The 26,208-nt window shown below is 37.5% G+C and overlaps 1 protein-coding gene across 1 annotated transcript in view; it reads left to right on the top strand.

Annotated features, from left to right (window-relative positions):
* Nucleotides 1-26,208, top strand: part of LOC105145995 (growth factor receptor-bound protein 14) — a 322,967-nt gene that overhangs the window by 191,691 nt on the left and 105,068 nt on the right. Inside the window, exon 9 of the mRNA XM_087416651.1 lies at nt 657-686. Coding sequence (XP_087272777.1) covers nt 657-686 — 30 coding nt within the window. The remainder of the gene's footprint in view (nt 1-656; nt 687-26,208) is intronic.

Raw genomic sequence — 26,208 nt, 5'->3', positions numbered from 1 at the left:
AAATTACATTTAATTAATTAAAAGATAAAGTATCTGCGAACATCTCTCGGAATGAGAGAATTTCGTATGCAAATTTATTTGAAGTGCTCGAATAACGTAAAACTAATCGAGCGCGTTCGCGATTTTGGTAATGCCATACGACTATGTGGTGCATGTCCGTCGTGTATACGGGAGAGCTGCATATACATACAGCGAGCCAGAGAAAGTACAAGACGAAAGGAGCGAGAAAGATCGGAGGGGGGTTACGACGCTTTCCAATAATTTCTGCGCTTTGTTGTAAATTCCCCCCCCCCTCCCCCCCTCCCCCCGCTAATTCGTGGTATTTTCTCACTGTATTTTATGAGCGGCTACCGGCTTTGCCTCGCAAATTGTTTCCAGGAATTCTCCGTACGCTGTTAAATTACTGTACTTTCACATAATATGTGTGGTGGATTTTAGCTCGGCGCAGCGTGCCGTGCCGCACCGCACTTCAACCTGGAGTCTATCCTTCTCATTGGAATTTTGCGTTGCGCTTGGGGAGAATTTTATTTTTTAAGCTAATCTTTTTTTTCTATTACGTACAAAATAGTTTTAACTTTTTGCCCCCACATAAGCTTTTTACTCCGTAAATTGATGAAACGACGATTTGCTGGAGACGAATTCTCTTTCTGTTTCAGGCGATCGCGACGCTACCAAAACGGCCTCTGGTGAGTAAGCGAAATTATTATTTATCATAATCTCTTCTCATTTTTCAACAATACAGTAGAATTCGATTGCTGCATCGAAATTGTGTCGTTAAGATACGCTACGTGTATCATTGTGTGGGTCATTTATACGATATATCCTTCGTCGATAACGATCGTAAAAGTACATGATTTGAATGATAAAAACGAAATTAGTGTATTCCGATACGACGTGCATTTTGTTCGAAGTGAAAGAAACGTCCAAACAGAGATATATATATTTCCAAAACCGGTCGTCATTTAAAAATTTACGACTTTGATGGGCGTTGGAAGCACGTAAAAGCGAAATGCTTTGCTAACCGATATAATCACCGAATCGATTGCCGCCGAATTTCCATATACTATTCCTAATTTCACATAAAATTCGCCATCACATCGTAAATTAGTGTCAAGAAATGAATCTTGCTTGTCCTGATATGATATTTCCGAAACCATTTGGATTTTTGATAGCCCATTAACGATTATGTCATATCTAAAAGTATTTAAGGAGTATATATAAAATGGCTATAAATTGTTATCACATCCTTTTTTAGTAAAATCGCTTATAACAATGGAAAGAAAATATTTAACATTGGAATTAGGAGTTATTATCGACAGATGAGTTTTAAAAAAACTATAGATCAATCATCAAATCGGGGCTTAATTAGCAAAAAATGTTTTACTTATCGATGCGAAAACCGAAGCCGATGAATAAAAGGTGATATGTGTGAGCGTGCTCGACGGACTTTAACTACCCAGAGAAGAACGAGAGAACCGCCATTAGTTCAAAAGTTTTCTCAACAGTCTGTCAGTCTGTTTTCGTCGACGCGCTTCATCTTATTCCGGTGAGCGTGCACGACTATTGTCTTCCGCCGGATTTTCGTCGGCACGAAACTTTTGGAGGACTCAACGAATCACCACCAGGTTGTCGTCGATGAAGATCGATGATCGGAGGTCGCTTTTTCGATCTTTTTCTTGATAAATAGAAGAAATTTTTACGTGACAACAAAGTGTGAATACGTCATAATATTTTTCTCATCGATTGTATGCTCGACGATACACTGAAAAAAAAAACTAAATTTTAATAAATATTTGTTTGAATAATTCTAAGTAAATATTTACTAAAACGTAAATATATTTTTATTTGATACAAAAACCATTAATTCGATTTAACTATCGTTTTTTTATTGAGTAAATATTTGTTTATTAGAAGTAAAGTTTATTTAGTACATATTTGTTTATTGTAAGTAAAATTTACTTAGCATATTTAAAGACATATATATCAAGATTTAGTAAATTTTTTTTAATATTACTTAATATTACTTTTTTTGAACTTTTTTGCGAGGAATTTAGTAATCAAGATAATGCAACTTTTTCTTAAAGCGAAAACATAAAAAGTGAAAACTTTTACTATTAAAATTAATAGAGAAATTTTGTACTTTCTGTTCTAGGGAAAAAAGTTACATGATTAGAATCCTGAAGTATTTAATTTTAGTTAAAAATACTCTATTCAAATTTAATAAATTTATTATTATGAAAAGTGTCGAAATCGCACTTTTTTCGGATCGTTTAATTACACTTTTTTATCACTTTGAACCATATGAAGAGAGTTACAATTACTTATCCTGATTTACATTCAATTACATTCATGTTTTAATATGTTACAGTAAAATCATTTATGATCAAGGTGAAATGGATCTGATATAATTTTCTTAATTCCTTGATAACGCGAGAATTAAAGTTGTAAATGTTTATGATATATCTTCTTATGTGTCAGCTCGAAATAGGGCAGCTTTCGCGAGAGACGTGAATGTACCTTAATACATTCCACTGTGAGCACCAACGGTGCCATCGGCGGCAACAGTATAAAGCCGGTGTTAATATTTGATTTGCCGGTTGCTGGGCGGCGATGCGCATGCCCGGCGTATCTTCGACACCCTCTTCGCGTTCCACCTCCTTAAATCTCGCCACCCTTATCCATCCCCTCATCCTCTCCTCCTCTTCCTTCTCTGTGGAGAAACTCCTATTTACCTATCTGTCGCCGCTCTCAATAGACGGGATTTAATACCGGGCGGTTGCCACGCGGTAAACTTGTGTCTTATGTCTCACGGATAAGAATTATCGTTCGAGCGATCTGGTTTTGCGGCCGACGAGTTCAATGATCCCTCGCACAACAACTTGCGCGATGGTACGATATTTTATTTCGGATAATTTTGGCCAGTGTTGCTAACGTCTGGCGGTCGATATACCGCGATAATTTTGATGCAGTCGCAAGAGAGAAAGAGAGAGAGAGAAGGGGGTGGGGGAGGGGAGAGGGTTGAGAGAGAGCGCATAGTGACGACTCGGAAATTGTCGATCGGACTTTACGATGAACTTGCTATTCCCGTCCATCCTGCCCTTCGTTGTAGCGCAGCGCCAACTCCCATAGAGGGAGGTTAAATGGTAGTTCGCGTCGAAACTTTTTTTCCCTACATTTATAAAACCCGAGTATCGATTAACCTTTGTGAGTGACGTGGCGAATTTACCAATCGTGCTTTTTTTTTTAACGGAAATTTATTAATATCATCCTCTTATGTGGCAGAAAATGGTCTATAGACTGCAATCAAGCATAACTTTGTTTTTACCTACTTGCCCGACACTTTTCCATATAAAATGCATCGTGATGCATCTGTTGTACCACGTCGGTCACTAACGTATCATTGCGCGTCTCCTCGCGTGTTAATGTTTAATACGTCGTATAACGTTGTTAAAACAGAAAGTCCGACGGGGCTAAGCTAGGCATTTCAATGCATAAATTTAAATCCTTTGAAACTCGAGTCTCTGCTTAATAAAAAAAATATCTAAATTTTATATGAGTTACTCTTACATAACGCTGCTCATTAAGATAACATTGAATAATTTTCACAGCATACGTTATAGCAGAATATATTCGCATTTAGACGAATTTTTTGCACAAGGAAGCGTTGAGAATTTTTTTATTGTATTTGCCTACAGACATAATAAGTTTAGACTGCATTATTTTTTGTAATCTATGCTATGTTACAAAGAATTGAATTATATCAGTACCTTAATTCTATCAGCATCTCTCTTCAATTTGGATTATGAAATATTTTAGAGAGAAAGAAGGAGCGATATAATTTAAGTTATCTCACTTCTTTCGAAGAGAATGACAACTTCATAGGAAGGCGCAGTCTATTTTTATTACGTCTACGTATACGCTTAGGATATCTGAAACATTATGTCACATTATTTATGTCACGAGCATTTAAATGCATTGCCTCACTTTCTAGTAAAAAACCAAACATTTCCGTTTGTCGAAAAAATTATTTTAACGATTATTCACCATTAACGTTGTCTCTGAGAAACGCTGTACGAAAGCAGATGGTCGCGGAGAGATTTCGTAACGTAGAGATAGAAAACCACCGAGTCCCAAAAATAGACGACTTTGCGGGCGCGCGCACGTCCTCGCTTTATACGAGGAAACGAGAGGCCTGTCAGCTGATTGGACGAATGCCAATTTTTGGTGAATGAACCGACGGTCTCGTGTCTCGAATACACACCCTCTTTGGTAGTTTGCCCTCGACACGGCTCGCGTCCGATCGCGAAAGATATGAGATCTTTTTTTTAATCAACCTACGGAACTGTGATACTCAATTCTGATACTTAAAAGAGATGTAGCATCTTGATTCATGTAATAGAGCTTGAAATACACACTTGAATTACGCGTTCGTTTGCGTATTCATGCAATTCAGATGAAACGGATATTTTTATAACCGATAATAGTCACGAAATTATATTAAAGGAGCGATATTTAAATATCTATTTAACATGTATTATGAAATTATTAGGAGCACAGTTTTACTGAAGTATATAAAAATTTAGCTAGATATGGATCTCAAAATCATTTTGTTGGGCTTAACTATTTACGAATTAGAATGTTCATTGCTATGTCTAAGCTTTTTGGAGCATCGCTCTCATCATGCTTGAGTTCCCTATATAATTATTTTGATATAAAAAAATTATTTTCAAATTTGTATCTACTAAAATTTTTAGATACTACAAAATCGTTCTTTCCATGAGGTAAACGACGCAGTTATAACATGCCGAAAAACTATTTGGATATCAGAATTCGTAGCAATGTCAGAATTACCTTGACCAACTCGCTGTCAAGTCCTTCAACGGCGAGTTGACTCGTCCTATCGAGTTAAAGGATTAACGCTTACGTCTACCCCGAGAGGCGTGCCCATTACCGCGAGAAGCGGCTTTGATATGTTAATAAAGAACCAGTAACGTGATCTCGATGTCAGGATATTGTCGCTCGATAAAGGCGTTAGAGACACGGGACCCGAAAGAACAACCGCGCGTGTGACATGTAAAAGCCAACAACAGGCTTAGGCCCCGGGCCTCCGATTCCCCTGGGAAGATAATGAAATTTCGCATGTGCGAGAATCAAAAATTATCTCCTTTGTGCGTCAGGAGCCGAGGTCGCTTAACGGAACACCCGGGAGGATCGCTGCCGATAGAATCTCACGGGTTAACTCGACACTGCAGAATACTGCGAGATCTTTTCTGCAACGGACGCAGAAGAGTCGTGCATGCAAATTGCAAATGGCCGAATAAAAACATACGTTTGCGCATACGTAATATTCTTGCAGCTTTCGTAGAAGAAGATTAGCGTGTTGCATTAAGAAAATAAAGGCACGAAAGCGTTGCGTTAGGAAAATAGAGGTATTAACTCGACGGATTTTACAGCCGAGTGACGTGGAAATTTTCGTCGTAGAGACGAGAGACGAGATTAGTCGAGGGATCTTACCACGTGGAATTTCAGGGTAGCGCAATATTATATCAGTCTCATTTTGTACGTCTCGTTTTATTTTAGACGCGTGCTATCAAGTACAGTCGACCGTATCTTCTATTCATTGAACGAGGGGAATGCACTGGCACACGATTTTCTCTATCGCGGTTTCAGCCCCCGTATATTCTCTCGCGTTTATTTATTTGTGAATCCGTTAGACTTAGCTACCGAGAACTCTATTACGCGCACGAGCGTCTTCTTGCAGGCTGGCTGGCCGCAATGCTTCTTGGCACGTAGAACAGGTCAGGGCTGCTGGCGATACCACCGCGATAACCTTGCTCGATAAGCGTGGCGGCTTGCGTTTCCGTTAAGTCGTGCATCCTGCCGCGAATTGAGCTATCTACGAGTTGGTATCAAAATGCACCAAGTCTTTATAGCCACAATAGGAAAAAGAAATTTAATAACCTTTAATACCGTTGGAGCTGATATGATTTTATTGGTGATATTGCGAGATGTTCTTTTAATATCTTCAATCATAGATCAAGATTGACTTCATAAATTGCTGTCAGAATTTTTTAAAAAGCCACATTGGAAAAAGAATCTGCCTACATTTAATAATTTAAATTCCGCTTGAATTTTTATTACAATTCTCATTGAGACAATCAGAATTCTGTTTGATCAGAATCTTCTGTCATTTTCAACAAGAAGATTTTTTTCAGTGTAATATTATTTCTTCTTTTTTCGGTATTTTTTTTCTTCTATTTTCGTTATGTATTTTTGTATATGTATTTTTTCCCCGTTATGTTGTACGTATTACTATGATGCAAGAAATAAAAGTTGCACAAATGTTCTTTAATTTATTAGCATAGAATCGTAGCTTATTTATTCTAGTTAAATAAAAGTCATCGCAAAATTGTATTATCTATTAATATTTAATATTAAATTTAATATTTAACATTATTTATTAATATTTAATGTTATATATGATATATAGAGACTTTTAGATCCAAGAAGATCAGCTTTTCTAAATATCTTCAGGGAAATATCTACAAGTAGCGCTTTTGCACTGGGTTAACGAATTTAGGGGCACGCGCGCAGCTTCCGATTTGTTCTCGTGGCAATTTTTGAGCTTTTCCTGAAAATTCGATCATCGAGCGCGCGCTGGAGAGAGACGGAGATTAGTTCGCGTTCGGAATGGGACGTAGAGAAGATGAGGCGAGGGCAGAGCGGTTTCCGACGCCGGGGATAGAATCGGCGGGATCATTTCCTTGAATTTAGAAAACTGTGAAAATCCACTCTGGATTCGTTGCGATGGTGCGCGCGCGTGGGTCAGCTTACGACGGGCAAATTGGATTTCGCAGGCGCGAAGGGCGAGACAGAAATCGAATCGCAAGGGATAAAAGCGTCCGCGGGTAGGAGGGAAAGGCAACGGAAACCGTTTCCGTTCCCGAGTACTCCCGCAGGAGCGGCTTTCGTGTTGGCTGTTCGTGAGTTGGGAAACTGCGCGATCGCGAGAGCCGATTCATCGCATCGCGCTGCGCTGCGGGCTTCTTTCGATCTACTAGTTTGCAAATTGAAACGCTGGACAGAAATGCGTCAACGAACAAATAGTGAATCTATGCTTACTTTTATAATCAAAAAATAAAACACGATAAGAAAGAAAATAGGAATCAAGTAGAGACCAAGCAATCAAATATATAATAGATTAATTTATTATTTGTTTATATTTCAATATATCTTGGTAAATCGTATCTATCGATTAATTAATTTATCTTTCTAATTTATCGATTAGAAAGATTATTAGATATTTTTACGGATTTCCATAATTTCAAGTTTCTTATTTTTCGTAATTGTTTAATTGTTTATTGTGTATTAAAATATAATATTCATATAATATATGGACACTGAAAGAAAAGATTGGCTGCTGCAGCAAAGTAGATGGTAAAATATGACATAGCATTTTTAATTGGTTGCAGCAGTCAATTTTTGATTGCGTTAATCCATCCGCGTAGTGTCAGTATAAGATTTCGATAGGATATAGAATTGCTAACGCAATCAAAAATTGGCTACAATCAATGAAAAATGCTATGCCATGTTCCAATCTTTTTTCAGTGTATAATATATACATATGTATAATACTTATATATATTAAATGTCTAGATTTTTGTCAATTCAGTATTAATTTTTATTTTTAACTGCACATAGATTACAAAATTGACGCAGATAATAATACGCAATATTACAATTAGCGACACTTGTGTCTAACAATCAAAAGATTTAATGATTTAATTAAATTCTTTTCCCATCGTTTCGCCCCATGGTCAGCGCTTTTAGGGAATCCACGTTGCGTGCGAATAATCAGCGCACGCTCCTTTCTCTTGTTGCGTTCTTTTCGTATTTAACGAACGAGAACGAGAGAGAATGTGAAGTATCTCGGGGACTCGTAATTAGCAAGGGAAGAGTTCTGAAAATTTTAATCAAACCGAGTGGTTGCTCCTACATCGAGTCTTCCTATTTGCCACGTTCATTCGTCGTCGGGCACATATTACTCTTAATTTTGCAAAAGTCTGCTCTCCCGAGCCTAGATTCCTTTTCCTCTGAAGGACGTAAGATAATATTTGTCCCGAAATTTCCAAGCGAAGACTTGTAACGGAAAAGTAGTGCCGGTTACGTATTGCATACTCTGACAAAGAACGTTTGCTCTTCCCGGCACAGGTCGGGACTCTCGGTCTCTCGAGAGCCTTTAAAGTTTAAAGGGCCAGCTGGAGGGCATTAGGAAGGAGACGCTCTACACTACCGCCCTTTAAATCTCAGTGAAATTTTCTTGCAATATGTTCAAAGCGCTCTTTCCATCTATACAACCGACATATGATTTTTTAAAAGATCCTGAAAATTTTGCATATTATTTATTGCAATGGGATGGAGATTTCTTTGGAATTATTACAATACAGATTTCTATTAATATTTTGGTCAATTTTATTTCTAACTTTCTTTTGTCCCTCGAATTATTTTTGGCTGTAAAGTAAATCGATACAAATTTCAAACCGGTATACTCCTTAGAAAACTATTCGTTGTAAAATGAATTTTTTAAGAGATTACGAATTTTAAGAGATAACGAAGAAAGAAAATTTTTTATGGAAATATTACAAATGCCTTTTCTCTTTTTTTTTTTTTTTTGTAAGATTTGCATTACTAATCGAAGCATTAAAAATTACTTTTTCAACACTTCAAATTAGATTCGAATTTTTAACAGTGATTTTAAAGAGATTATCCTTTTTTATTATTTTTTTCACCGCGTTCTCCAAGATCTAATAATTATTGACGGTTTTGTGCATTTCAGCGCGCGCACACACGCAAGCACGCACGCACACGCACACACACACATTTTCATGCTGAAATAATCTTATTTTAATTAAAATATAATCCGATTTAGTTTTTTCCACTAAGCAACGTGCCACTGTCAAAGTTTATGAACGAATTTATTTTAGAAAAACTCCGTAAATTCTTTTTGCAAACATCTATTATTTTTGTAACATGGTTTTTTTTGTTATATTAATTATTCTTATCTCCTGGTTTTAATCTCTGTTATTATGTTATTCTTTCTTATTTTAGCAATCGTTAGAACAATATATATTTGTATATTTTATATAATATATTATATTATTATAATATATTATACATTAAATTAACATTATTAATATATTATGTGATTTAATATTGATTAATGTATTAGAAAATGATAGCAAAAAATCAAATTTGACCATAAATAAAGTTATCCGTCTCAACTTTCCTCACTTAAGCGACCTCCGACGTTTCGCGAGATTCTATATTTGCATGGGACACCCTGCGGGATTCGATTAAAGGGAAAGAAGCCTCGTGGAATTTAACCGCGCGGAATAACGAACCGGAGCGCGGACGCGTGAATACAGACCGATTGATCGGCCGTCCGATCTTTCTCGCTGTCGGCGTCAACGTCGATGTCGGGGAGTTGTGGCCCGGAGGGCAGACGGGGTCCGCTGGGGGCAGCACGTAGTACCGGGAATCGACGGATAATCGATATCGGTTCCCGAGCTCGATTCCCAACCGCCTCGCCGTACGGAATAACGATGTCTCGTTAATGCCGTCGAACGAGCGTGAAAGAGACCATTCGTGACGGTTCGCGACGGTGGTGCCAAAGGTAGAAGGCACGCGCTCTTGCCTTCCACAAGCTCGTTTCCTCGTTTACTTCCTTCTTCCTGCCTTCCTTCTCTCGTGCATACATGACATTATCCTCAGATGACACTGAGCGCACATCAAAGGAGTACCTTTGTCTCGTTTGCGTATCGAGATAGCTGATTCGCATCTCTCAGCATTGCTTCGCGATTGCCATGATGAGAGGATTTTCCCATGTGGCTCCTCCGGAGGCTACTCTTGTCGCATCTCTTCCTCCCTCTCTCCCCCTGATTTTCTCCTCTCATATTCCGGGTTGCTCGTCGGGGGTTGATACTCGAAAGCAACCATTTATCACTTATGCAGCATGGATGGTATCGTCGACGCAGCGATTCCGGGATAATTTATCGCGTGTTTTTGCAACGGCGCGGCGCGGAGCCGACGGCGGCGACGGCGGGCGTCTCGCTGTTTCCACGGCACACGAAATGAATTCCTCGCTCTCCTCGCGAGCGAACGCCGCTGCGTCTTCGGCGGCATCTTAAGTATCTGGAATTCTTTGCCGCGGATACCGTCTTTTTCGTCCTGTCCGAATTTCCGTCTTCCTTCTCTTCGCACGAGACGCCGTGTTTGCTCGCGAGAACGCGTATAATCCATAGGTCCGACAGGGTTACCACAAAACTGGATATCAGGGAATTGTCGGGAAAATTGAGAAGGATCAGAAAAATCAGAGAAAAGTCAAGGAAATTTGCAAATTTACTGAAAAATTAAAATTCTTGACTTTAAAAAAGTTTAATATACGTCACACACGCAGAAAAATGATTGGTTGAATTAACTGGAATTCTGGAAAATGAACGATCCAAAATTCTGGTTAAATCTTTCTGGTGAAATCTATTAAAATTCTAGTTAACCAACATTCAAAATTTTTTTGGTTAAATCTACTAACTAGAATTCTAGACTTAACAGAATTTATTGGAATTTGTTTATTTTCTCTATCAGAATTTCAGTTAATTCACCAGCTTAACAGTTAAAAATGCAAGTAGTGTCAGAAACATTAACAGTAATTTACATTGCTATGTTAAATTGATTTTTAACAATATATTTAATGGTTTCAAATCGAAAATACAAAAATGTTTCAAAATATTATTGAAAAAAATCAGGGAAAATCATAAAACTTTGTCTGGAAATCAGAGAAAAGTTATAAAATTTCAGGATGAAGAATTTGTGATAACTCTGTCCGAGGTATCGTCCAGTTAGACAACTTTTCTGGTTTACGTTGCTCTTAAGCTCAAGACTGAAACGTCAATTCGTCTCGAGTCATGTAACAATTTCATGATTAGCGACGCGAAAAAACACCGTTTTTCTTTTCCACCTGTCTCTGTCTCTCCGAAGAACTTATCGTTTACTATCTTCGACATAGATGTCGTCGTCGTTGCTTCGTCTCGTATTCCTACCATCACGAGTATACTTTTACCCTCATTCTCTCGCAACCCCGAGGCAAACTCACCTACCCGTGCAGGATAAGCTTGGACTTCTCGGTGTACAATACACTTCTCTTTTGTACGAATAGTCTCGTCCGGTGAATCGCGCTTTCAGAAGAAGTATCCCGGGAGAGTGAGAGGTACTCGCGTCGACTCGCTAGAATTCTGACAATGCACTTCGCCGATGCTTGAAATTTTTTTCCTCATTTCTTTTCTTTTTCACCCGTCGGCCCTTGGGCACGCGGGATTTTCTTTTTTCTAACCAGACCCGAGAGAGCGACGGACTTGCGAAAGAAATTGCGAGAGAAATTGCGTTCTCGAGAGACCGAATTATTCTTGTCAGCAACAAGGATCTTTGCTATGACGTTGCGACGAAAAGTTATATTTCTTTCATTATTTCATGAATGTAAAAAGTACATGAATTTCTATTCACGCGCAATTACTAATAATGATAAAATGAATAATCCAATAATCATAATTGGAAACAGAGATTAAGTGATTGAGTTAAAAGTCGATCTGCAAATTCAGGATAAAACATGAAATATTATTTCTTACGAAAAGTTCATCTACAGGATGATGCCCTAGATTCCTCGAATTTTCTCGTATATTTCTCATATATTTTCCAAGCTTTTGTGATTGAAGAGTAGCGCTACTGAGATTTTTCTTAAATAAATACTGACGTCTATCGACCGCCGCGCGCCGTTCCGACTCGCATTCGTAGGACGTGGAAATGGGTCGCGATAGCGTACATACATAATAGACGGATGAAGGTGTCTGCCGCTTTGCATACCGAATCTCTCGCGATGCGACCACGTTGTTACGTGAGTAAAGACTTTTCGTCTACTACGGGAACAAGATAGCGGCGACGTTGAAGGGCGACGGAGACGGGGATTGGAGACGGAGACGACGATGGCGGCGTCGTTGGCGCCGGCCGGGTAAGAAGATAACTTCGTTTCCTAGCCGGGAACCGAATCGACCGGAATAATTAATAATTAACGCCGGGGCGTGACCCGCCCCTGCCTTCCGTATTCTAGTTCGCGGCGGCGGATGTCGACCTCGTCGCCATCATCTCGCCACGGAACTCCTAAAGTATCGCTCGCATAATATATAGGGGCGCCGAATTTCCATCTCCTCGGATCTCTCTCGTGAAATTTTTCGCGAGACTGTTTTCTTGCGGTGAAACCAAGAATTATGTAAGAGCAGAAGTATCCAACGCGGTCTCTTGAATTATACTTAAAACTGATAATGATTCTTCAGAAACAATTATTAGTTAATTATTAGTTAATTACTTAATGAAGCTTGGGAAGTTAAGAGGATTTAATTGCTAAACTAGCACGATGCATAGTCGTGAACGTCATTAAGAGTTTCTCGAAGTTGAGAATAGTCAATGTACGCTATACATATATATACGTAATGTAACGAGCGACGTAAAATACATGCGAGACGGATTACGCAACGTTAATTGTGAAAACTTTTCGCCTCCGTGCCTTTTTTTTTAGTGTGCACTCTTTCCTACGCTAAAATTCCGCGAAGAACATCAAAGGACAGCGAGCGAATGACGTTGACCGGTGATATAACGGTCGTGAAAAGCATGCGTGATGCGTGATCGCGCTCAAAAGAATTCCGCAACTGGTGAGGTGTGTCAGCCCGATCGGATTTCGTCTCTCTCGTTGGCAGACACGAGTATGAAAAGCTTCATCCTGCCGTCGCCGTGCGAAAGATGACCGTCGTCGTCGCAGCTTTGACGTCTCGCAGAAATAGATAAGCTCTAAAGGAATGACGGAAGTATCGGGGTATTCGGATATTAAACCGCTTCATGGATCTCACGTAAAAATCGTCATGGCGATTCGTGACAATCGGGGGTGATTCTTTTCAAGGGGACTTCATGCTCTAACAATCTCTAACTCTAAAAGATAAGTGAGATATCCAGTAGAAGTATAATTAAATGAGGAAATTTAAAAGGCAATGTTTTCCTTTCATATTATTAGAAAATTAAAATAGATTATAGTATTTGATTTTTTTGTAAACGTTTACAAGTGTATGCAAAATTACAACACTAAGCTTCAGGATAAAAAATTTTTTTTCTGTAAGTTCTATTTATGGCATATAATCAGATAGTTTCTATGTAGATTTGCTTCGTAATTTCTCAATATCGCACGATCAGTATGAAGAGCCAATCCGCGTTGCGTAATGTTAATTTTTCAATGGCTCGCGATCATTACTGATAGCCGGGAGATCTCTTCGTGCTGTAATGATGCGCCGGTAACTTTCCACTCGATCTATCAACGAGGCGCGAAATATTCATTCGTTTTGTCGGACAAGCCGTACATCGACAAAATGTCAATTTACACAAAGACAGACGTTAAAGCATTTTGCTTCACGAGCGCCGAGCCAAAGTTGCAGCGACATAAATTTTCACGACGCAAACGCACTACATTGTTAAAATACACTTAAAAAATAGTAAACTTCTATTTTCTACTAAATTACACGTACCGATGTCACATACCTTATTTCGGTATTTTGAATTCTTTATCTCTTTAAAAATAATAATTGTTAGAGACCATGTTTATCAGACCGAACTGTTAACGTCGGGTTACAAAAATTCCGGTGACACCGGGATGATTCGATGCAGGACAGGACTTTTTATTACGGAAATATTTTCCTATATAAAAAACATATCTTTGAGATTTCGCTCGAAGAGGGGGAGGGGACGCATTTTCGATACAGTCGTCGTTATCGCTAATAGGACGAGTCGGTATCGTCCTATAGAGAGCGAGCTATAGATCCTTTCCGAAATGACGCTTGTGTCGTCCATCGCACGATCGCCAGGCCAGGCCGGGGGCCATCGGAGACCAATAAATCGCGCACGGATATCGATCTTTATTACAGTAGAAAATAGAACGGCGAAACGCGAATGGGGAGGGGGGGGGGTGTATGGTCCGTCGATGGTTTATTCCTCCTCGTTTATCGCACCGACCGTCGAATTTGCTCACGTGAGCCAGGATCGGATTAAGACTCATGTCGCCCCCATGCATTAAATGCTCAAGTTTCGAATGTAACCTAATCGAATGTAAATTAATCAATTAAATTTATTAAATTTGCTAAACATGGCTTAAATGTACAATATATAAATAAAAGAGCAAAAAAAAACCACACGCCGGATCTCGTTAACGAAAGTCGTATATTTAAAAATTTATAACACAGACGGACGTTAAAATTATTTTAAACAAAAATGTTCTCTCTCCTCGTCGTTACATCTCGCACTACTTTGCCTGATATCATAGGTATGTTAGAGCACTATTATTAAATTTATTCAATTTAATTTTATTCATAATATTTCCTAATAGAACTTGGAAATTTTGTGATACACGGCAATCATTACTAGATCAAATACACGAGGATTAACTTGACGAATTAATCGATCGACATCGGTTCAATTCTCGTTAGAAAAATCTGTTATTGTATGATCTGCGTTTATTTTTAATTAATTTTATCATGTTGACTCAAAATTGTATTGATTGTATTATTTTACTTATTTAATTATTTTACATACTGAAGATGGCCACATTTTGACCGAAACGTTTATGTTTATTTATGTTAACTTGATGAATTTTTAAATATATAACTTCCGCTAACGAAATCCGGCGTGTGGCTTTTTTTTTTCTTTTATTTATATAATCTAAATGAATCAAATTCTATATTCTGTTTTCTTATCTTCTTCTATTCTTGTCTTCTTACATTGTTTTATATGATCGAAAAGTTAATTATATTATAGTTATAAATATCAAAATACATAGACCGCGTGTCGATAAAACTATTTGATTTAAAATTTTAGTTTGTTTAGTTTTATATTGATGATATAGTAACATATTGCAAAATTACATGCTATATACCAAATAGATATTTATTATAACAGAACTCGACATGTTTTTTTAAAAATTCCTTTAAAAAATCCCGGCCCTTTTGTCATCCCTGTGTAAAGCTTAAATTTTAGTCTAGAGACTTATATTAGAACCTAGTCATGAACGATTTTGTCATGATCCTACGAGAGAGAAAGATATATATAATTCTTCCTGTATATATTCATTTTAACGTAGATGTTTCACTCTACAAATTCTTTAATATTATAAAGTAAAACAGCAGAGCTGGAGAAAAATTGAAATAAATTTATTTAAAGTTAAAATATTCACTTAAAGTTAATAGCATTAATGAGTGTCATGCGAAGTCTGGGACACCCTGTATATTTATGAAATATGTACTGAAATATTTACTTTTATTATTTCCTTTTTTATACAATTAAGAAATAGAAAATACTAATATTTTGTTTAATTATCAAATATCGAAATGTAAATAAGTATTTTATTTTAAGTTAAAATGTTAATGTAAATAGTAAATACTATTTGCCTTTTTTATATTTACGCAAAATAATTATTTTTAATACTATTTCTATAGACGTATTCTTTAAATAAATATTTCTATTGTGTGAATGTATCTCAATTTTTTTCCTGCACTGAAAATATGAATTTTCTACTCCAACTATTTTCCTCAGTATAGTAAGACAGTATAAGTAAGAATAAGCATAGACATAGTTTATTCACAAGGAGGAATTATAATATATACTTTTCTCTCGTAGGGTTTGACTTTTGACTAAATCACTCATGACCAGACTCTGGATAAAAGTCTAGTATATAGCTCTAATACATCACTGACGCAAATGAGAAAATCAGGTCGCGTCGTGCACGGCAAACGAGACACGCTTAAATTTTTGTTCGGCTCATCAATTCAAATCAATTGGATTGACTTGTGAATTAACAAATTATTTATTGTACATGCAAATTCATTTTGTAAGGCTGAAATGATTCATGAGTAAATGAAGTGATTTATAGCGAATTCGATGGGATGCGTCAGTGCATGCTGGCGTACGTCAAACGCCATCGTATACAAGTTAATACAAAGGTAAATGTAAAGTACATAAATGGATCGAATCGTGAAATATTTAATATAATTTATTACATTACTTCGGAAAATATATGCCGGACGTTTCATCAATCAAACTATTCCTATCACATTTTTATCTTTATGTAGATTAATGTACAATAGTTTTTAATCTGCGCGCCACTAAATCCGCCGTTACATATAATAACTGAGATGAGGCGTTGTAGGAAGTTTCCCGTTTAGGAGTAAAATGAATCGAAAGTTTATCTCCCTCTTTTCTCCGTCTCGTCACGTCATTTTACTTTAACTGAAACGGGTCACTAAGCAACTGAGATAATGCAACGCGGCAAGTTCTTCGTGCAGGAAACGGATTGAAAGTTTATTACTGCACCGTCTTGTTTTAACTGAAATGATTCAGCGAATGAGACAATGCTCTTAGATAATACACTTGATGGCGAGTATGGCGAATATGGCGAGTTTTCCGTTTGGGAGCGAGGCAGACTCGGACGATACCGGATGCAGTTTGAAAGGCTGCAAAGGCGATGTACGGTACTCGGTCGTAAGTGTCAGTCGTTTCGAGCGTTGTCGGGCCTTCTAATTTATGCGCCAATTAGATCACCTCACCAAAGAACGCGTCGCTCGTAAAACCGCGCGCGACCGACGTGTAAAAAGTCGCGGAAGGTGCCTGTCGAGTGTGAATCAGGAATAGAGAAAGGATGCGGGGCGACGGAGCGGACATCGTCTGATATGGATTGAGACCAATAACCATCCACTTCCTTCTATTCCACGATCGTTTATTTCCACTCACGTAAATAGCATCGTATAATCTCATATTCCGCATGGAAACCGATTGCTCCATAAAACGATTTTGACTTTTCTTAAATCGCTGACGTATCCCTTCCCTTTTCGACCCATCTCCGTCGGCTTTTCTGCCCTCGAGAAACCGAAGATATTTTCACGTCAACGTTAATTCACTCACGTTAACATCGATATTTCCTGCACTCCGTTTTCTTTCTGGCGAATCGCGTAATCGACTGAATGCATCGTCAAATAAAGCTAATCGATACGTCTTAATATTTCGTCTTCATGTGAAGATAATCCATTGAGCTCTCGGTTGAATCTCTTATAATACAGCTGTAATGAATAATAATGGCGAAATAATTTTTTTTTTTTATAGAGAAAACCTTTTCTTCTCAAAGCGTAAATATTAACTGTTTTGCATTTTTCAAATAACATACACTGTTAAATTTGTAATATCAAGTTATAGTCAATTTGAGTTATTTTTATCGTTTTTGTATGTTGCCACTATTCCTACCTAATATATTATTAATTTGATTAAAACGATGAAGTTAAATGATTAAACTAAAAAAAGTATATTAAATTTGACTCAAATTTAATTTATCATTTACTAAATGCATACGTTAATATGAATAATGTTTACTTTGAAACTATAAACCACTAAAATGATTGATTTACACTTTGACACACATGGAAGTTGAAAATAATAAAATGTTATTTAATTCAAAGAATTGGGTTACCATTGCTCCTTTAATATTTAACGCTGTACTTAAAGCATGCCTGTTTGATGTAGTTTTACGCATTGCGTAGGAAGTCGATTAGAGATATCTGTAGATGTGCAGGTGGCAGATACCTTTATCGCTATGTATCCGTTAGAATGCGTGACCACGTTTCCAAGCGAGCGACCAGTAGTGTCATTGCGTGTGTGCTGTATTATTTTAACGTACGCTCGAGTTTACTGGGTTAGGATATCTGGAGTGGTATGGCTGCTACACACGCACGCACACACGCACACGCACACGAGCTTCTTGGCCCAGGTCCAAAAAGTGCGGGTTTTCCGACGCGAAACCACTGCTTTTAGTACCGCGAGTTAAAATACACAAGAAAGAAAGCGAGAAAGAGAGAGAGAGAGAAAGATTTTCCAGTTCCCCCCTTTTTCCTTTCCGTTTTAACCGATTTCCTCTCCTGCCTGTCCCTATCCTCGTTACATGTGTTTATAACATGGCTTCCCTTCCTAATAAAATAGTAAAGCTTGTTGGGACAGCACGTGACCGTTGACGAGAGATCGACATTCGATTCCGATCTCGGGAACGATCCGTGAAAAGGTGCTCGACGATTGGACTCGAGCTCGCTTTAAGTCCTCGTAAAATACGTCGTTCTTTCACTTCACTTCACCGCTATAGCGATTAAAGGGTCAAGGGGTGGACATCTTTTTATCGGTTCCGCTTTTAAGAAATGTAGTCTCTCGATTTTTCTTCGATATTAATCCTTGCGATATTATTGTTCTCAAAATACCAGATAATTTCTATTCTTAGACATTATTCTTACATCTCTCATGTACATGAATAATTTTACAGTGAAAAATATGATATAACTAATATTAATTTTTGTAATAAAAAATATTATTTTGATTGAATATGTGCTATTTGTACCTGCGCTATTTGCGTTATTTCTCGCTAAAATTTTATCAGTTATTTTTTTAGAATTTATTAAATTAATGAATATAAGATACTAACTGATACTCGAATGTAGAAGCGTATCGAATAATTAAAAGTTAAGGGTTGGCTTTTTCTAACGTGCAGTCTCTATTGAAAGAATGAAACCTTTAATCGAGTCTCGCCGAGATGAAAGACACGGGCACTTCTTTCGCTCAAACACACTCGCGTAATGAAGCAGCTGTCATTACACAATATAGCGGAACGACGCCTGCAACCGCAAAAGTTCTCTCTGCAAGCTCGCTCTTCGAGCTCTTTCCTCCCGCGACAAAGATATTTCCTGAAAATCGCCGCGATGCTTTTTCACCAAGTGCAACGGGCACTTTTCTTTGAATGTGAACGGAGAATCCACTCGTAGTTCAAAGAGCTTTGCTGGAGCACAAGAAGACAAAGGCGAGAGGAAAAAAGCGATATATACTGTTTTATAGCGGAATCGTTGTTATATTTTATTGACACCGTAAGCGAGAAATGTTGAAATGTCGCTGAATCATCGGAGTAATCGCGCTATAAACAATCTTTTATCAAATAACGAATGAATGAAAGAATGAGAAACGCAAAGTCACAAGATTTTGCGTTACTACTTTATCGTAACTATCGTAAGACTTTTATGGCTCCTGCACTTGGTGTTCTTATATGTATAACGTTGTACCGTAAAATTGCATGCGTACAGACGAAAACTCGTATTGTAAAGGTGTTGGATAATTGTACGTCTCGCCCTATATAATACACGTTTCCTCCGGAAGTACGCACTTCCGCAGACGTCGAATTGTTACGATTCAGCACGTTTGATGAATGACATTGAAAACGTCGAAGAGACAGACAGAGAACCGATGACATGACAAACGGAAAAAAAAAACAAAAGGATCGACGAGCGTGACGTATAAGCGACGAAAGACACGAATGTTGGAGAGGATAGAACAAATTGTAAGAAGGAAATAAATTATAAAGTATTTATATAGAGAGCTCGTATAATTCGTCATCATGGTTTTTGTTAGTGTTACGCTATCATTGAAAAAAATTGATCGAATTACCCTGAAATACGTATATTAATAACTAGACTGTTTTGCGAAATGTGAACGATTCATAATTTTGATTAAAATAACCAGACAAATTTGGTTGCATATATTCCAACTGTAATAACCAAACACATTTAGGTTTGTATTCATAGTCACAGATCAATCCGCGATTGATTTTAGGCAAGTTTGAACCAAAGTTTGAACTAATTGAGTTTGTTTATTTTAATCACTTTGCGTGTGAGAAGCGTTTTTGAAATGAAAGATTAACTTGAATCTAGAATACGGCCTTTAGTTACACGAATTCTGATGAAAAATAACAAACAAAACAAAAACTTTTCGTTGAAATACCAGATTATTTAATTATGATAACCAGAAATTGTTTAATTCTATCAATACTCTTTTAACCATACATGTGACTTTAATCTAAACCATGCTCGTTTTCCATAATAGTCATAATAATCAGATACTTGAATTCTAATTCTTGTTGTCTGTAACGATATATATTACGTCATCGCTGCGCAGGTTTTATACATGACAAAAAAATTGAACGAAGGCAATATAACAATGCCATTACAATCATCAAGAAAATTACAGAAAAGAATCTTTAGTTATTACTACATAACTAAACTTTAATCTGTACTCATACCTGAAACTTCTAATTGCATACTAAAAACATTTATTATGATAATCAGAAATTCTGTTTATTTACATTAAAATTTGCTTAATGAAACATATCTTATTTATTCAATCATGATTATTTTTTTTAGTGACCAAAAATCATAGAAGGAAGATCATATACTGGCTTTGTTTTCAATTTTCTTCTCAACATCTCACGTGTTTTCAATGTGAATATCTCAAGAGAATATTGATATTCTCATTCTGTGAATATCGTAAAGTGCAGAATCAATTCCGCTTCATCATTTTGCCGCGCGTGCATGAATTTTTGCTGGGAATAAATATTTTTAGTATTCTCCACACACGTAACGTGTAAAGGATATTTCATCAGACATGATAAATAACAGATAATAATAACTTGTCAATTTCCATCTGTGACCTGTGTTATACGTTGCATATTCATATAAGCGCTTAATAAGAAACACGTGTTTTACCCTTTGTGGAGTCGGCAGCGACTCCATTTCAGGCTCTTTTATTTTATAAAGTACTTGCTTGATTTTTATGAAACTTGACGGACTTAAAGGATAATTTGATAATATCTTTATTCAAATCTAAGATCAAAGATAAAAAAATCAAAATGATGGATTCAATATCAGAATTTCAAAAAAATAATTTGATTGTCACAAAGCTTGATTTTAGAAAGTTTTTAATTGTGAAGTAACGTCAAATTTCCAGTTCTGCTTTATTTTAAAGCTCATCAATGATATGTAAAACAATATTGATTTCTAAACTGATCATGAATCTTTTGACACTTTATCTTCCTTTATGGAGAACAAACATTTTTTTTTATTTTTAGACTACATTTAAATTCATTATCTGAGATACCAAAAATCTCTTGAAACTAAGTTTCACGATTAAATTATTTTTTTAAACTTGAATTTTACAATTCTAAGGCCAGAATGGAATTCAGCGATCCCCAAAGCTCTCTTTCAGAAAGCAAAATTTTTAAAATTTTAAGTTACTTTGTTAGAAAGCTTCAATTCTCAAAGGGTATCCAACATTGAATAGCGTAAAAGGGATCTAAGGGGGTACCTGTTACAGTTGATTAGTGGCGAACGCGATGCACGTGAAAGAGGCGATTATCAGTGATAATGATGTTGGGGATAGGCAGTATACATGTACTAGTTTGTGCGAAAACGAGAACATCTCTCGCCTGCATACTTACGACTCGACCGGTTCGTCCGACCGCGTGGCAAATTTATTGCCGAAAATAAACTGCGCGTCGTCTACGGGTGCCAACTAGTGCCATATGGTACTAGTGGACTGGAAAGAGTTAATAACGAAACGCACGCGTGACTACGACGATGGGACGCGTCCGTGATACACGTCAAGTTAACGGGCACGCCACTCTATAAAAGTTAGCTCGTAAATTTCGCACGCGGCATGCGGGACGTTTCATATTCCAAATGATAGGATACGAAAAGGTTGGGTGCCTTTCCTCGCGCGCGCGCGCGCGCGCGTGCACGGCAATAATATCGAAGAAATTTATTCTATGTTGTTCAGAGAGGAGTTATAGGATCCACTTCTCGGAGTGAATTACCTTCCCTGCACTCTCTTCGAGGAGATGCCGTGCCGAGTTTCTCCCTCGAGTCGGTACACAGAGCCTCCGATTGGCAATATAGTCGTCAGGCAAAGAAACTCGAAGAACTATAAAAATATTGAATTCCTCTTTTTCAAACATACCGACCTGGATGTTGCTGTACCTCGCGACAGTTCTTTCGCGTTGTCCCACGAAAAGAGATATCGCGCGGTTTTCCTACGTGAGATACAACGTCGTTTTCACCGAACAAGCGAATTCAATTATTCCGCATACGTTTTTTACGAGAGATTCCCGCCGAGAGCCGCACGTGAAACCGCCGTGCCCTCCGCGTCGCGTCGCGTCGCGTCACGTAATGCAACGAGCGAGTGCGGTGTACGTCACACGTGCACGCGGCCAGGGTGCGACAGGACAATTTTCCTCCGGGCGTTACTCTGTTTAATCGTAGCAACGCGGCGCGCGATGCGATCCCGGGAATTGATCGGCGGTAAAATACATTTTATCGCGCTAATCGTGAGGCACGAGGCGAGAGATCGGGGTAGAGGGGGAGTGGGGGGGGGGGGCGAGGAGAAGGAGGAGAGGAGAACACGGGGAAGGACATCGGTAAATGCGAGGTGGTCGGGTATCGGCGAAAAATACATCGTGGATCACCGCGGACGGGCACCGGCGGCGCGATTAACGAGTTCGCGTTACACCGAAAGCCCATTTCACCGATATTTTCGCAATTATACGAGACAGACGGATGCACGTGGTCCCTCCCGGCTATTTTCCCTCTTTCCTCTCCCCCCCCCCCCCTCCTCCTCCCCCTCACGCTCTTGCGGTGCGAAATTTAACGTGCGCGTTCCGCGTCACAATTATACGCGCGTAATCACGCGTAGTCCATCCGCGTTGCGTTAATCGCGATTCGCATGCGTAACGCGATGTTAACGGGATTCGCTGTAATATGTTCATCACCTAGCCTCCCCCGGTCGTCTTTTATACAGTCCGATACGTAAAGGCCGAAGCACAGACCTCTGCATAATGCATAATACATAAAGCATGAGAAAATCAACTAATCAAAGTTGTTGTTGATGTTTTATTTCATGGAAAGGAAGATAATAAAGAACTTTGATTAATTCATTTTTCTTATGTGTTATGCATTATGCAAGATTCTGTGTTTCCGCTCTTAAATCGTGAGTTTGGCATTGAAACACAAACTCGCATGACATCGTTCATGTGAATCTACATCTATAATGGCCTTTAGACCCGCCACGAGATATTGACAATAGAACGCTCAGTATTATATAATTATTTTATATAACATTGAGATCACTTTTTCAAATACATATTTCAAAACAGCTTGAATTAATAATATTAATAAGATCACACAAATATATTGTGTCTAGAAACCGTTTAACATTAGCGGAACCAACGTTTTTTAATCACTAATATCCGTCTCCATTAATGCAGAATGATTTTAATCTCGATTCAACTTATTCTTCTTTTTCAAACTCTTAGAATTGGAACGATTAATCTTTACTGATGGACATAGACATATAAAAAGGATCAAGTGATTAAGAAATAAAGAAAGTAATAAAAGAAGCGAATATTTCTCAGTATAAAGAATATAATATTGAAATAACAAAAAATTTCAGAATTCCGTCTTTTACACAAGAAATGTAATATTAATTTAAAATATAAAAGCGGTCGATAATGACCGCTCGGTACCTTTGTTGAACTGGCAAGAGCAAATGATGAGCGAAATCGAAATGACCTACTGAATAATTTAGTACTCATTTTGTGCTACGAAACGTAATTTTGTACGACATGCTATTTAAAAGAAACTCGAGGATCTAGAGTCACTGTGCTTAATATTAAGTTAACATCATGAGGATCATGCATAAAAAAAAAAGAAGAAACCGCTCGGTATTAGTGTTAACGGATATATAATCTAACTGATTACATCGTATGTATTACAAATGACACAGCGAACGATTAACAATTTTCTATCTAATAGTCGACAATTTATTATCTGTCATTACGTTATTAATATTACTTATTCGTACGTATTTTCCTCTTTCTAATCTATTTCAGGACGTTACATAAATACAAGAGAATACGTTTGAAGTGTAAGCACGATCGTGTAATCACCAATGATTGTTGATTCGCGGACGAGCGCGTAAAGTAAATTTCGAAAGAAACACGAGAGAAAAAGGAAGGATTACACAGAAAAACGGAGGGGGAAAAAAAATGCAACGCTGTGCTCGCGTGTGTGTGTCGTAACGTATCTAATTCCGGAGCGCGAGCCTCACGACAAGTGCGTTTCGATCTATGTATAGCGATGATGCGGGTCGTACAAGCCACCGCGCGACCTAATCGCCATCTCGTCTCTCACTCCGCACGTCCTCCATCGTTCCGCGATTTTCCCCGCATTCTCCTCCTCTCGTCTCTCTAGATTCTCGCACTCTATCGAGCTCGCGTGCACGGACACGTGAGCGGAGGCACCGCGCGTATTACAGCTGTCTCGCGCGCGTAGATAAACTCGCGCGCGCGCGCACGCAGTCAACCTCGCCTGACAGACAGTTCGGCGGCACGCCGATATCTCGCGATGACGCACGCACATGCATGTGCGTGTTCCTTGTCCGCCTTGCCGCAGCGGCCGCCGTTGCCACCACTTGCCAACCGCTTGAAAACAGATAGCGAGCGATTCGCTCGGGCGTCCTGCCGTCCTCTTTGTCCGGGAAACGAGTATACGCGAGCAGTCACGCTAACCGGGGAAACGTAATTAACCCACTGGCCGCGGGAATGTATAAATCGATCGGTGAGCTCGTCGTTTCTTCCGACTTTGCGGTCTTCGTCATTAAATTTATCGACGCTAATTGTTGAGCTCCAGACAAAATTTCCGCTCGAACGAACGCTGTTATTCTTTCAGTTTCCTGACACACTCAGAAAAAAAGGCATGGTAGAAGCAAATTATATAGGTGATATTTATAAAAGTTTTATATATTAAGAAGAATTAATGTACATAGTTTTATTCACTAGGAAAAAAAAATTACTGCTTTTAGCAAAACTATGTAGTTGATATTTTTTAATATCAATTAAATATTTCGTTATATAGCAAAAAATTAGTTGCATCTGCAAAATAATTGTTTTGCTTTGTAAATAGCAAAAATAATTAAACGATTTAATTCGTATAAAATTAGTTTTGTTTGATATATTTTAATAAAACATTTTTTTTTATTCAGTATATATTATTAAAAAATTGTTGAGTAATTTCAATTAAACTTTTTTGCTACAACAAAATTTTAGTTCATAGAACAAAATATTTTTCTTATAGAGAGAGAAAAGTATTGAATAAACTATTATAGTTATTGTAACTAAAATTGAATAGTTACGAAAACTCATTAGTTCTTATAATTGTTCAATTTTAGTTGTAATATCTATAATATAATTTAACTATGTATTAATCCTACTTGTAAAACTTATATAATTGTTACTCGTCAGTTACCATCACTATAAAAAATGCTTCTTTTTTCTGAATGCATGAAATACATTATGCAACGATTATTAAACATCAGCTGACTGAATGCATAATTTAATTCGAGCTTGTTAGTTTCCCTGAGTTTGCAATTTTTGTCGTTTATCAAGAAACGAACTTCGAACGATCTTTCATTAAAGTCAACGGGAACTAGATCGAATCAAAAAAAGAAAAACTTGTCTTTTTTGTGAAGTACGATTACGCAATAGTTATTAACATTAATCGCATAAGTGTCTGACATGATTACGAGTACAGGACTTTCGAGATGAAACAGTTCGTGGAGAACCGAAGACAAGCAGCTTTTAGTGTAACGAATAGAGGCACGAATGCTCTGTACGGAGTTTCCGAGTCATCAGTTAAGGCCCATTTTCGCGTGACATTAAGTGTCTCGACACTTGCGGTTGCGACAGTGCCACTATTAGTCTTCATTACATATCGCGACCTCGCGATATACGGCAGTCGCGTTACGATATCGTGAAAACGAAGTTCAAATTATTACTGGAAATAACGATAACTTGGAGTACAATTGAAAAAAAGCAATTTTATCTCTCGAAGAAACATAGATTCAATTCAATTATATTATACACTCAATGTTCTTTCAATTTTCTATTATATTACATATATTATTATGTATATAAAGAGGATATTCTCGCTTTTAATTATTTTATAATCACTTTTTAGAAATTCTTTTTTTTTTTAAACATATTAATTTGTTACATTTATTCTTTGACATTTGAATGTTCTTTACAAATTCTTCAAACATTATAAACAATATAAACTATTTTCTTGGCATTTATATTAACAAATTTATATACATGTGAAAAATACCTGTTTATTGTCATGATTTAAGATGGAATTATCTGAATCAAAAAATTTAAAAGGATTCTTAATC

The sequence above is a fragment of the Acromyrmex echinatior genome, chromosome 1 (assembly GCF_024713525.1).
Source record: "Acromyrmex echinatior isolate Ae372 chromosome 1, ASM2471352v2, whole genome shotgun sequence".
NCBI lineage: Eukaryota > Metazoa > Arthropoda > Insecta > Hymenoptera > Formicidae > Acromyrmex > Acromyrmex echinatior.
The sequence above is the reverse complement of the archived record's forward strand: the minus strand, read 5'-3'. Positions and strand labels throughout refer to the sequence as shown.